General features: G+C 49.2%; 2 protein-coding genes across 2 annotated transcripts; both read right to left on the bottom strand.

The window, feature by feature from the left end:
• Window positions 1–391: 391 nt before the first annotated feature.
• Window positions 392–2642, bottom strand: LOC125509857 (putative sarcosine oxidase). The gene is made up of 2 exons (XM_048674887.2): window positions 2021–2642; window positions 392–1268 (listed from the first exon to the last, which is right to left on the bottom strand). Exons 1-2 carry the CDS (start codon window positions 2562–2564, stop codon window positions 574–576), a joined length of 1239 nt encoding a protein of 412 aa, XP_048530844.1. The 5' UTR covers window positions 2565–2642; the 3' UTR covers window positions 392–573.
• A 7943-nt stretch (window positions 2643–10585) lies between these two features.
• On the bottom strand, window positions 10586–12438 carry LOC125509858 (putative sarcosine oxidase). The gene is made up of 2 exons (XM_048674888.2): window positions 11781–12438; window positions 10586–11442 (listed from the first exon to the last, which is right to left on the bottom strand). Exons 1-2 carry the CDS (start codon window positions 12322–12324, stop codon window positions 10754–10756), a joined length of 1233 nt encoding a protein of 410 aa, XP_048530845.1. The 5' UTR covers window positions 12325–12438; the 3' UTR covers window positions 10586–10753.
• Window positions 12439–12685: the final 247 nt, after the last annotated feature.

Raw genomic sequence — 12685 nt, forward strand, 5'->3', positions numbered from 1 at the left:
CGTGCACATCAATCATTATCATTAGAGAGAGGATCACATGTGATTGTATGTGTTAATGTGTAGTACTGACCACTGACTCGGCCATGAGTCATGAGCTGATCTTGCTAGCTAGCTCCATCGACCGTGGCACATCTGCACACATGTGTTTGTATGGTCCTCCCATGCATTGCATTGCATGGATAGGATCGATATATGGCCAGACCGTAGACGTGGCGTCAGAACCAACAAACTGGCTTGGAGCTGTGCGAAGATGCATATTCCTCAAGGTATCTCCGGCACACGCACAGTACGCCCAGACGGAGATCGACCGAGATGACCAGTATTTATTTCCCGCGTGCCAATATGGAAGGTAAAAATCTGCATCACAACGTACATACGTACGATAGGTCACTTCACTGTCCCAAAGCTCACAAAATAATTACTACTTCACTGTTCCAAAGGTGCACACGGTGCACAGCTTATTTGGCAAACATATAGAGTACCAATCGGCAAATCACGACAATTAACACGTCGACATAAGGACCATAATTACACACAACCACACTTGGCTCAAGCATCCATCCTTGGCTCGACTCAGAAACTCCTGGCGTTCCCCGTCGGGTTGCCGTCGAACCGCCGGATGCTGAAGTGCCGGAGCTCCACGCCGGCCTCCGCGGCCGTCCCCGACTCGCCGTCCAGCGCCATCTCCGCCAGGATCCTCCCCACCGCCGGGCCCATCTTGAACCCGTGGCCGGAGAACCCGGCGCCGACCACTACGTCCCTCCCGAACTCCTCGCCGCCCAGGAAGTCGATCACGAAGTCCTCGTCGGGCGTCATGGAGTACATGCACGCCTGCCGGACCACCGGCCCGCCCGCGGTCTCCACGCGGCCCGGCATCACCTCGTCGATCCACCGCGCCACGGGCTCCACCAGCCCGTCCTCCCCCGGGCCGATGGCCCAGTCCCGGCCGTCCGGGTCGCACGGCGGCCCGCCGTGCATGGCGATCTTGATCAGCCCCGGGTACTCCATCGACGGCGTGCTATAGATGTAGGGGACGCCGTAGCTCGCGAACGTCGGGAAGCCGGCCTCTGTCGTGAGCTCGCGCTCGTGCCCGGGCTTCACCTTCCAGTAGCAGATGAGGGTGTGCAGCGGCTGCACGGGCAGGTCGGCGCCGGTGACCGACTTGACCAGCTTGCTCGTCCACGCGCCGACGGTGATGATGCACTTGCCGCCGTGGAACTCCTCGCCGGTAGCTGTCTTCACCACGATCGTCGCCGTCGTTCCTTCTCCTGCTCGAAAGATTTACTGCCACTTAATATGGGTTGCACTTCGTGTGTATTTCACTTACCAATTTGCACGTATTATGGAGGTATGAGTGCAAGAATCTTTTTGGTGCATCATCAATGATTGAAATCACTTCTTTTAATTATTTAGAAAACTATTTTTCACGATAAGAATCTTTTTGAAGCACTTGACGGCGCCAGCTGTGCTCGCGGTCTTAAACAATTAGTTGATTCTTTAGAGAAAACCTGCTGCAATATTTTTAGCCACCACTACTCCGTTGGCCTGTAGTATGTGCACCAACCGAAGTGTAATGAAGCAAACTACATGTGATGTGACGTGACAAGTGGAGATACTACTTTCGTTTAAGAAATGACAAATGGGATTATAAAGCAAGAGATTCTTGCTCATTATTTTGGACACGGGAAGGTACGACGATTCCGACTAAAACAGCAATCATTGTACACTACTCAAAGTGCTCCCCCTTGCATGTAAGGAAGTGGAAATTATTGATATGGCGCGACAGTTCATAGGTGCGGACAAATTTGCTCTGTGAAGATGGCCAGATCAGGACATGATCTGTATAAGATGCCAGACCAGGGATGGTCTATGAAAATGCTGACTCAGCCGCTCGGCACGGCAACCGGCTCACATGCAGGAGCCGGTGGATCGAATGCTTCCAAGGAAATTGGTTGGAGGTGAGACGAAGAATGAAGACGTGCGAGCGTGCGACACGGCCGCGCTCTGTCGGTTTACTCACCTTTCCTGGCGACGTCGACGACCTCCGTCCTGTCCCTCACGACGGCGCCCATCTTGGCGGCCAGCGCCTGGAACATGGCCACCGCCTTGGTCGCCTTCATCACCCCGCCCAGCTCGCTGCTCGCCGCCGCCCACCCGTCGGGCACCCTGAACGCATCCGCCCACGATGGGCGTGGCGCGTCCGCCGCCGAGGCGAGGAAGGTGGCGCCGCCGTTGGCGACGGAGGCGACGAACGCCGGGTCGTCCCGCGGGCCCAGGTCGAGGTGCGGGGTGGGCGTGAGCACGGCGTACCCGGAGTCGCGCTGCGCGTCGTCCCAGAGGCGGCGCGAGAGGCGGACCATGGGCGGGTAGCGCGGCTGCGGGTAGGTGGCGCGGATGGTGCGGGACTCGCCGTGCGACGACCCGCGCTGGTGCAGCAGGTCGAACTGCTCGAGCAGGAGCACGCGCGCGCCCCGGGACGCCGCCGCGTGCGCCGCGCAGCTGCCCATGATGCCCGCGCCCACCACGATCACGTCGAACGACCGCTCGGCCGGCTGCGCAGCCATGGTTGCTGTTCCTGTGCCTGTGGTACGTGCGTGCTCTCGAAGTGAAGGGTGTGCGAGGCAGGAACCGGGAGGGAGGCAGGCTTGTGTGTATTTAAAGACCGGTTTTGCTGTCAGGCACAACCGACGACCGTCCGTCCAGTTTGGCCGCTACTTGTGCAGATGTGCTGGCTTGGTATTGAAGGGCTAGCTTCTTCTTCTACTTATTTTGTTATTCGTCAACACGTCAATATTTCCGTCCATCTACATGCAAAGCATGCCTGCACAATAGAGGTGACAAGAGTGTTGAATGGACTCCCCTTCTAGCTTTTTGGTCACTAGCCTTATGGCTGATAGTGCCGGAGCCCCTTTGATTGAATGATAAAAGCTCTCAATTCCTTGCAAAAAAGAAAAGAAAGTTGTGCTGCCTTGGGTTGGCTTGAATTAGACTGGCCTTTTCTTTTTTCTTTTGAGCCCGACTGACCCTTCTTTTGCTTGCAACCGATTTCGTCTTTCTTTTTTCAAACCTTGCAACCGATTTCGTTTGTTGCTGGGCCACAGTTTGGACACATGTTATAGCATCAAGGATTCCTTAAATGCCCCATATATATCTAGGCGGAGTGACCGATCATAATTATGACCCAGCCAAACTTTTTAAACTGGCCCTATATGTTTGGACTGACCGGCACCTGCATATCCAGCTCAAATCTTCGACGGATATGAGGAGGCACAGACGTGCCTGACGCGCGGCCGCCACATCAGATCCAACATACATGACCCCCCTCCCCCCACAAATTTCACCAAATCTCCCTGACTTTGCCGAACCAGCCCTTTTCTCTCATTTCTTCTTCCTCGTTCGCGCCGAGCCTACCTTAGCTCCTCCTCTATCCCAACCCCTCAACACCACCACCGCCGCTGCACAACTCTTCCCGCCAGTCTCGCTGCTTCGGAATCTGTCGCTGCCCCAGATGTCGTTGTGGTATGTCTGGCTATTCTCGGACCGCACCTTGCCCTCTTTGTGTTCGACAAATTGTCCAAGCATTTTTTTTGCTTCTTTCATAGGCAAAACAATGGATCCGGAAGGTTCGTCGGATGAAGGGTATAAAAACAAGGATCTTGATGAATTCATACAAGAGGAGTTCTTCGATTCGTCGGATTCAGATCAATGCGCCGAGATGGTGATGACCATGAGCATCCTATGGACAGGGAGGTGGAGCACATTGTGAACTTCAAGGGTTCGATCAAAGGGAGAAGAGTTTTTATTCGAGATATGGTCGTTGGAGGACGGCTGCTCTACACAGACTACTTTAAGCAGAAATGCACCGCTGGTCTGTACTTCAAGCTCACCAGGGATTATTGCAGACAATTCTCGTTCTGTGCTAAGCAGGAATGCACTGTTGGCATGAGGATGCTGGCACTAGGTACCGTCGTCGATGCCATTGGTGAGATGGTCTGTATGGAGAGAGCACATGCCTAAAGACCGTTGTGAGATTTGCCCACACATTGGTGTAGGTGTTTGGAGCAAAGTATCTGAGGGAACCGGATGTGCAAGATATAGAAAGGTTGATGGCTATTGGAGCAGCGAGAGGCTTTCCATGTATGCTTGATTCATTTGATTGCATGCGTTGATAACGGAAAACCTGCCCCAAAGGCCAAGGCCAAAAGGCCACCATCATACTAGAAAGTGGCATCAAGAGACTTGTGGATTTGGTATGCCTGGTTCTCACAACGACATTAATGTGCTCTAACGATCTCTATTATTCAGGAGACTTTGTAATGGGAAAGTGACCATGTGCTACTACACCGTAATGGGCACAATTACAACATGGGGTACTACCTTGCTGATGGTATATATCCTCTATGGGTGGCATTTGTAAAGACCATATTCGATCCCTATTGCATCAAAAAAGCCACTTTGTAGCAATGCAACAAGCGACAAGGAACAATGTGGAGAGGGGCAATCGAAGTGGTCCAAACTCGTTTGGGTATTGTTCGTGGAGTTGCAATTATGTGAGAATCAAAGACTTTGTGGCAGCCGATGACATGTTGTGTCATTTTGCATAATATGATTGTTGAGGACGAGCATGAAGGGGTGGCCTGAACCATGATTTTGAGAAGTCTAAGGAACAAATCTAAATCCATGAAGTGCATATCATATTCTGAATTTTTTTGGAGGTGTATCATCGTCTTCGAGATCATCAGGTGCACGAGTGCAAGTGCTCAATAATCTTGTGGAGCATACACGGATCCACAATAGGAACCAAAAAGTTTAATGTTTGAATTGTGCATTTGAAATCAATTTTACGTTTGAACTATGTATTTTCGATATGAACAAATGTTATTTTACGTGTGATATACATGTGTATGATCGACATGCATGGATTTTTCATGTACTTGAGGGTTGTTATATGAGGAGTGTGGTGTGGTTAAAAAATCTTGGTTTCAAAAAATCTTCACACATTTTTTTTCATGATTTTAAAACAAATCTTGAATTTATAAAAAGTTTGCGAATTTTTAAAAATGTATTATTTGAATCTTTTTGCAAAAGTAAAATAGAAATAAAAAAACAGAAAAGGAATGAAAACAGACAGACTGAAAAGCGGCCCAGCACATTCCGGCGGGAGGGGGTGCGCGTTTGGTCGTTATCCAGGTCGGGGATTGAGACGAGCTAGCCCAGTAGAACTTATCTGAACCGGTTTGGAGAAGCTTTTATGGACCAGGTTTAGAAGTTTTGGCGTGGGCTTTTCTTCTTCTTTTGTTTTTATGTGTTTACTATATCAGTTCTCTTTAGTTTTATAGCTTTTTTTTATTTTAAAATATATGTTGTATATTTTCTGGGTACACTTGATTTTTAATACACGTTGAAAATTTTCCAATTATAAGATGAACATTTTTCTAAATACATGTTTGAATTTTTTTTAAATCCATGTTAAACATTTTCAGGATACACGTTGAATATTTTTTGAACTCACGTGAAAAATTTTTCAGATACACCTTGCACATTTTCTAGTGCACACTGAACATTTTGTGAATGCATGGTAATTTATTTTCATAAATGCCATGAATATTCACAAATGCTATATTTTTTTAAAAAATTAGAACTTAGAACAAAATTTTTAAATGTCATGGACACATTTTTTCTAAATGTCGCGAGCTTATTTTTGAAACCCCCGGATTGTTTTAATATGCCATGATTTTTTTTTGAATGATGTGAAACAGTTTTGAAAAAACGCAAATATATTTTTTAATTATAAAAATAGTTTGAAAAAAATTGATGAACACAGCGTGTGGTCTTTTTTTAATGTCCTGAGCACATTTTTGTGGTACAATTTTTATAATAAAATTCACATTGCATGAATATTTTTGAATGCGTTATGATTTTAAAAAATTGAAGTAAATATTTCTTAATACATGTTTGAAAAATATTTTGAAATATAAAAAGGAAAAAATAACAAACAAGTGGACAAAGAAGAAGAAACTAGGTCGGTCTGCTACAATGACACCACATGTGAGAGGTCCTTCTATCTCGGTACAAGCGAGACAAAGACACTCTCCCCCTATCGGTTCCTCTCCACTTCTATGTCTTCCTTGTTTTTTGTTCTTTCCCCCGTTGCTTCGCTCCCTATGCAAGGGTTTGTTCTTTTGTCTTTGCCCGGTAGATTCATCACTATAGGTGAGCATTGCTGTTTGACTAGAGATGATACCTGATACGACTTCAATGTATCTATAATTGTTGATTGTTCCATGCTATTATATTATCCATCTTGAATGTTTTATATGCATGATTATACTATTGTGTATCATTTTTTAGGACTAACCTATTAACCTAGTGCCCAATGTCAGTTGTTGTTTTTTCCTCATGTTTTTGTCTTTTATAGAAAAATCAATACCAAACGAAGCAAAACTTTTTGACAATTTTTTTTGGACAAGAAGACACATAGGAAGCTTCGGGAGGAGGCCAAAAGGGCCACTGATGGCAACAAGCCTGGAGGTCGCGCCCTGGGGGGGGGGGGGTGTGGCTCCAGAGCTTATGCCCCCCTGGCTCCTCCAACCCTAATCTCAGCTCTATAAATACCAAATATTCCCCGTATATCAGAGGGCACACCAAAAATACTTTTCCGCCGCCGCAAGTTTCTGTCCTCTTGAGATCCCATCTTGAGATTTTTTTTAGTACTCTGCCGGAGGGGGATTAGATCACAGAGGGTCTCTACATCATCCTTGCCGCCCTTCCGATGATGTGTAAGTAGTTTACTACAGACCTACGGGTCCATAACTAGTAGCTAGATGCCTTCTTCTTTATCTTTGATCTTCAATACAATGTCTCCTCGATGTAATCTTCTTTTGCGGTGCGTTTGTTGAGATCCAATGAATTGTGGATTTATGATCAGATTATCTATGAATATTATTTGAGTCTTCTCTGAACTCTTTTGTGCATGATTAAAATAGCTTTGTATTTCTCTCCGATTTATTGATTTGGTTTGGCCAACTAGATTGATTTTTCTTGCAATGGGAGAGGTGCTTTGTAATGGGTTCAATCTTGCGGTGTCCTCACCCAGTGATAGAATGGGTAGCGAGGCACATATTTGTATTGTTACCATTAAGGATAAAACGATGGGGTTTATTTCATATTGATTGGATATACCCCTCTATATAATGTCATCTTGCTTAAGGCGTTACTCTGTTCTTGTTAACTTAATACACTAGATGCATGCTGGATAGCGGTCGATTTGTGGGGTAATAGTAGTAGATGCAGGCAGGAATCGGTCTACTTGTCACGGACGTGATGCCTATATTCATGATCATTGCCTTAGATATCGTTATAACTTTGCGCTTTTCTATCAGTTGCTCAAAGTAATTTTCTTTACCCACCGTATGCGTTCTTTCAGGAGAGAAGCCTCTAGTGAAAACTATGGCCCCCGGGTCTATCTTTTATCATATTATTTTTATATCTATAAAACCAAAAACCCAAAAATACCTTGTTGAAATTTATTTATCTTTACATTATTTTGCACCTTTATTTATCTATCATACCTATCTCTATCAGATCTCATCCTTGCAAGTGATCGTGAAGGAATTGACAACCCCTTTATCGCGATGGGTGTAAGTATTTATTTGTTTGTGCAGGTGCTACCACTGGAGACTTGTGTGTTCCTCCTACTAGATTGATACCTTGATTCTTAACTGAGGAAAATACTTATCTCTACTTTATCGCATCACCCTTTTCTCTTGAAGGGAAAAACCAACGCAAGCTCAAGAAGTAGCAATACCCCAAGCGTTATTGTGTAAGTTGTTTGAAACATTATTATTTGTTTTAACAATATGATAATGTGAACTAAAATATATATTATCTATTGTATTTGATTATTATATAACTACATGATATTTATTAAATATGTGTAGCGTGCATGGTGCATGTTGATGTAAGCCTTTTCCATGCATGCTGGCCTGCATGATGCATGTTAAAGCTGACATTTGAGAAAATTAGATTAGAGTGAATGTGAATCAACTAAGTGGGTATATAGGATTTAGTCCTCGTTATTTATAGCATGTCGGTTAAATCCTTGATTGTGGCGACTAAGTGGGTGGTGGGTTGGACAAAAAATTCCACACCTCTGGATCTAAATCCGATCTGATCATGGGTCGAATTTGCCCGTCCGAGATCCTAAGATCTCGGATCTGGTCCAACATCTTGTTGAAAGCATGAAGGTCGGTTTCGCCCATCTTTTGACAGCGGGCGGTGCCGTGCTGGACTCTAGTCAAGGTGCTGCAAAATGTCACCTTGGAGCTTTTATAGGATAGGCTCGACGCCAGTGCCGATGAGAGAATACTCGGACCCAAGCTCAAGGCCGGACATCGAAGACATATCTCATCAGGGCCCTGCGCCGGGATCGAGTACGAAGTGTGGGGGAGGGTGTTCTCGGGCCGATCTGACATCTGGCCCTAAGAGGTGAGCTCGATACGTGATTCCACGGTGTTTTTCGTACTGCCGAGTCAAGCGGTTTGGTCTAGAGGTGAATCCTCTACCTGGCTGAGATGGCCAGCTAAATCACCACATAACACGATGCTGTCGAATATGAGGAGTTGACCGGGGACAAAGATGTCCTCATGACCGGTGTCGTTGTCTGTCTGAAGATGAACCATCGAACTCATGTGATCACCTGGCGAGACCTGTATGGGCCACAAATGTTGATGCTGAAACCGGCAAATCTCGATAGGGGGTCCTAAGCTTGATGATCGGAGTTAGATGGTAACAAGGAGAGTAGGGACACGATGTTTTACACAGGTTTGGTCCCTCTTGATGAGGTAAAACCCCATGTCCGGCTTCTTATATATTGATTGTGATGGGGTACAAAGTACAGATTGATCTACATCGAGATCGTATGGGTATTGTCTAAGCTTTAAAACCATGCGAATGTATCTTCGAGCCTCTACAGACTAAACCCCATAGCTTATATAGGCACCGGGGGTATTTAGGGTTTACAAATGGATGGTTACAATCTTAGAGATAAGCATCCCGGTTAAAATACACTTGAAGTGTACACAAAGTCTTCAGGAGATCTTCATCTTGATTCCGCCGAGGTCCAGGGTTAATATGGCCATGCCATCAATCTTCATTAGGTCCTCGGCCAACCCAGTACCGGTGGGCCGACGTGGCAAGTACCCCCTAATTCAGGATACCAACAAGGATCTACCCATATCTAACGCTGAAACGCCGGCTGTAGCTCCTTGAGCAAATCCGTGAAAGGCATGATGCCCGGATCGCCGCGGGGCTACCTCCGGACGCAGTGGATTTGGAGGACTTGGAGGTTGAGGAGGAGGAGGTTGAGGAGGGGGAGAAGGAGGAGAAGGAGCCGGAGGAGCCGAAGGAGGATGTGCAGGACGCTGGGGACGCAGATCTGCAGGCATTATAGAAGGCGATCCTTGATTTCTCCAGTCGGAATCAGAGGCGGCGGCCAGACACCGTCGTCAGCAAGAGGTGGAGGCGGAGCACGCCGAGGAAGTCAACGAGATTCTCTCGTATATGGATGGGGAGGAGGAGAAGGAGGAGCCGGAGCCCTCCTACGCGCCCATCCACCCGACACCCGGCACCGACGTTGTGCACATCTCCGACGATGAAGCGTAGTGGCTAGGGTAGCGACTAGAGTAGTATGTTGGTTTATTTTGCATGGTTTGTATGGATTTAGGGGACGGAATATGAGAGACTCAAATGCATAGCATTAAGTTTGATGCGTGACCAATCACTGTTCGCGGGCGTTTGAGGGGGTCAAATTTTTCCAAATCCGACTATAGATGCTCTGAGCACATCCACCTCCAGCTTCGTGCGACACCATGTTGTGCACCCTGGCACACGAACCACTAGGACCGATGATTACCATCAGTAGTCCACCTCTTCGCCTTGGCTCTGTGCACGCAATTTACCAGGGAATCTAGATGCCCCTTCCGGCTGCTGCAGGAGCACGACACACCACCATCTTGGCAATCGTCGGGCGGTAGTGACCGCAGGAGGAGCAGGGGAGGAGCCGTAGGCGCGTCGAGGGATGTGAAGCCTCCCGGGTCGCCCAGGAGGACGACACGACAGTCGCTCGGGTTGGCACGCAATTCTCGGTTCGCACTCCAACCCGGTCTTGGTGGCATTAGCACATTTGGAATAGATCGAAAAGTTGTGTATGTCAATCGATTTAGAGGCGTATAGAAGGTCTTCTCTTTCTCTATGTTGAAAAAGTGTGTTTGCCTATAGAAGCAATGAGATAAGCAGATTTGGACTTCGCTTGGGATTTGAACACATTCATGGGCAAGTGAGTGGTGTCCACCCATCACTGCCTGCCGTGCACAAGTCCATCTACTCGAAAACGACTCACCATCGGCATCCATGGCTACGACCTACGAGTGGTGCAAATGCACGGGACAGGTGACTCACTCCACATCGATCGGTAGCTCTCATCAGTAACGACAAGAAAGGGACCGCTCGTTGTCGATGGGGATATCATATCATGCATGCATCTACCATGCTACTCCAGTCCAGCTAACTAACGGACAGACATCACTGTGCGAAAGCTCACATAAAAATATTTCTTCTAGTGGGGAGAAAAATGAACATATTAAAGTTGCACACAGTGCAGCAGATTATTGGCAATCACAGACCAACTGGACGGCAATCGCGGTGGTCACACACAGCCACGGTGAAGTGAACGACGTCGACGGCAATTTTCACCTCAGTGACTCGTGGCGTTCCCCATCGGGTTGCCCTCGAACCGTCCGATCAGGTAGTGCTCGAGCTCCAAGCCGGCCTCCGCCGCTGTGCCCGACTCGCCGTCCAGCGCCAGCTCGGCGAGGATCGTCCCGACGGCCGGGCCCATCTTGAACCCGTGACCGGAAAACCCGGCGCCGACCACCACGTCCTTCCCGAACTCCTCCCCGCCCAGGAAGTCGATCACGAAGTCCTCGTCGGGCGTCATGCAGCACATGCACGGCTGCCGGAGCACCGGCCCGCCGGCGGTGTCCACGACGCCCGGCATAAACTCGTCGATCCACCGCGCCACGACCTCCGCGATCCCGCCCGCGCCGGTCCCGGTGGCCCAGTCCCGGCCGTCCGGGTCGCACGGCGGCCCGCCGTTCCTGCAGACCTTGATCAGGCCCGGGTACTCCATCGACGGCGTGCCGTAGAAGCCGGGCTCGCCGTAGGTCGCGAACGTCGGGAAGCCGGCCTCCGTCGTCAGCTCCTCCTCGTGCCCGGGCTTGACCCTCCAGTAGCACACGAGGGTGTGCACCGGCTGCACGGGCAGGTCGGCGCCGGTGACGGACTTCACCAGCTTGCTCGCCCACGCACCCACCGTGATGATGCACTTGCCGCCGTGGAACTCATCGCCGGTGGATGTCTTCACCACGATCGTGTTTCCTTCTCCTGACCAAAAGATTCTTTAGTGAAACCGATTGCAATAATTGAGAGCTACTCCGTTGGCTTGTTGCCTGCTTCCATCATGTAGGGCAAGCAAAATAATGAAGTACGGAGTGCACTACGCTACACCTACATGTGACGATGCAACAGTTCATATATATGCACGGGAAAAAATTCATCCATCAAATGTAAAATAAACACGCATTTGCTCTCTAAACGTAGCAAGATCAGGACATAATCTGTAAAACGTCAGAGCAGAATGTTTTTGCACGATACCAAGCTACGAATGGTGCATGAAAAAGTTGACGCAGCCACTGGGAATGCTCCGTCTGTCACTCACTCACCTTGCCTGGCGACGTCGACCACCTCGGTTCTGTCCCTCACGACGGCGCCCATCTTGGCGGCGAGCGTTTGGAACATGGCCATGGCCTTGGTCGCCTTTATCACACCGGCCGGCCCGCTGGTCGCAGCGGCCCACCCCTCGGGCACCCTGAACGCCTCCGCCCACGCCGGCCGCGAAGCGTCCCCCGCCGGGGCGAGCTCAGTGGCGCCGCCGTTGGCGATGGCGGCGACGAAGGCCGGCGAGTCCCGGGGGCCCAGGTCGAGGTGCGGGGTGGGCGTGAGCACGGTGTACCCGGCGTCGCGCTCGGCGTCGTGCCAGAGGCGGTGCGCGAGCCGGACCATGGGAGGGTACTGCGGCCGCGTGTAGGTGGGGCGGGTGGTGCGGGACTCGCCGTGCGACGAGCCGCGCTGGTGCAGCAGGTCGAAGCGCTCGAGCAGGAGCACGCTCGCGCCCCGGGCCGCCGCCGCGTGCGCCGCACAGCTGCCGATGATGCCCGCGCCCACCACGATGACGTCGAACGAGCGCTCGGCCGGCGGCGCAGCCATGGTTGACGTTCCTGTGGCTGCACCGGCGTGCGTGCTCGGCGCGAGCTTGCTCTGGAGATTGGAGAGTGAGGCAGAGGGGGATAGGAACCAGGCGATAGAGAGCGAACTTGTGTAGGACGGGCTACTTGTAGGCCGTGGCCGTCATTTCAAAAGATTGACAATGATAATTCCAAGTTAAAAAAAATCCTGTAAAAACTTATACTGGGTGGCAGATCTGTAATTTTTTCTTAAAAAATACTATGATTTGCAAGTTAAAAAAGAAAACAAAATCCCTGCCCACCAAAAAAAATGTTGGCCCATTTTCATGTATGTATATTTCTTTTTTGTATAAGCTACGCATCAAAGTATATTGTACTAATGA

The sequence above is a fragment of the Triticum urartu genome, chromosome 5A (genome assembly GCF_056163025.1).
Source record: "Triticum urartu cultivar PI428250 chromosome 5A, HENAU_Tu73, whole genome shotgun sequence".
NCBI lineage: Eukaryota > Viridiplantae > Streptophyta > Magnoliopsida > Poales > Poaceae > Triticum > Triticum urartu.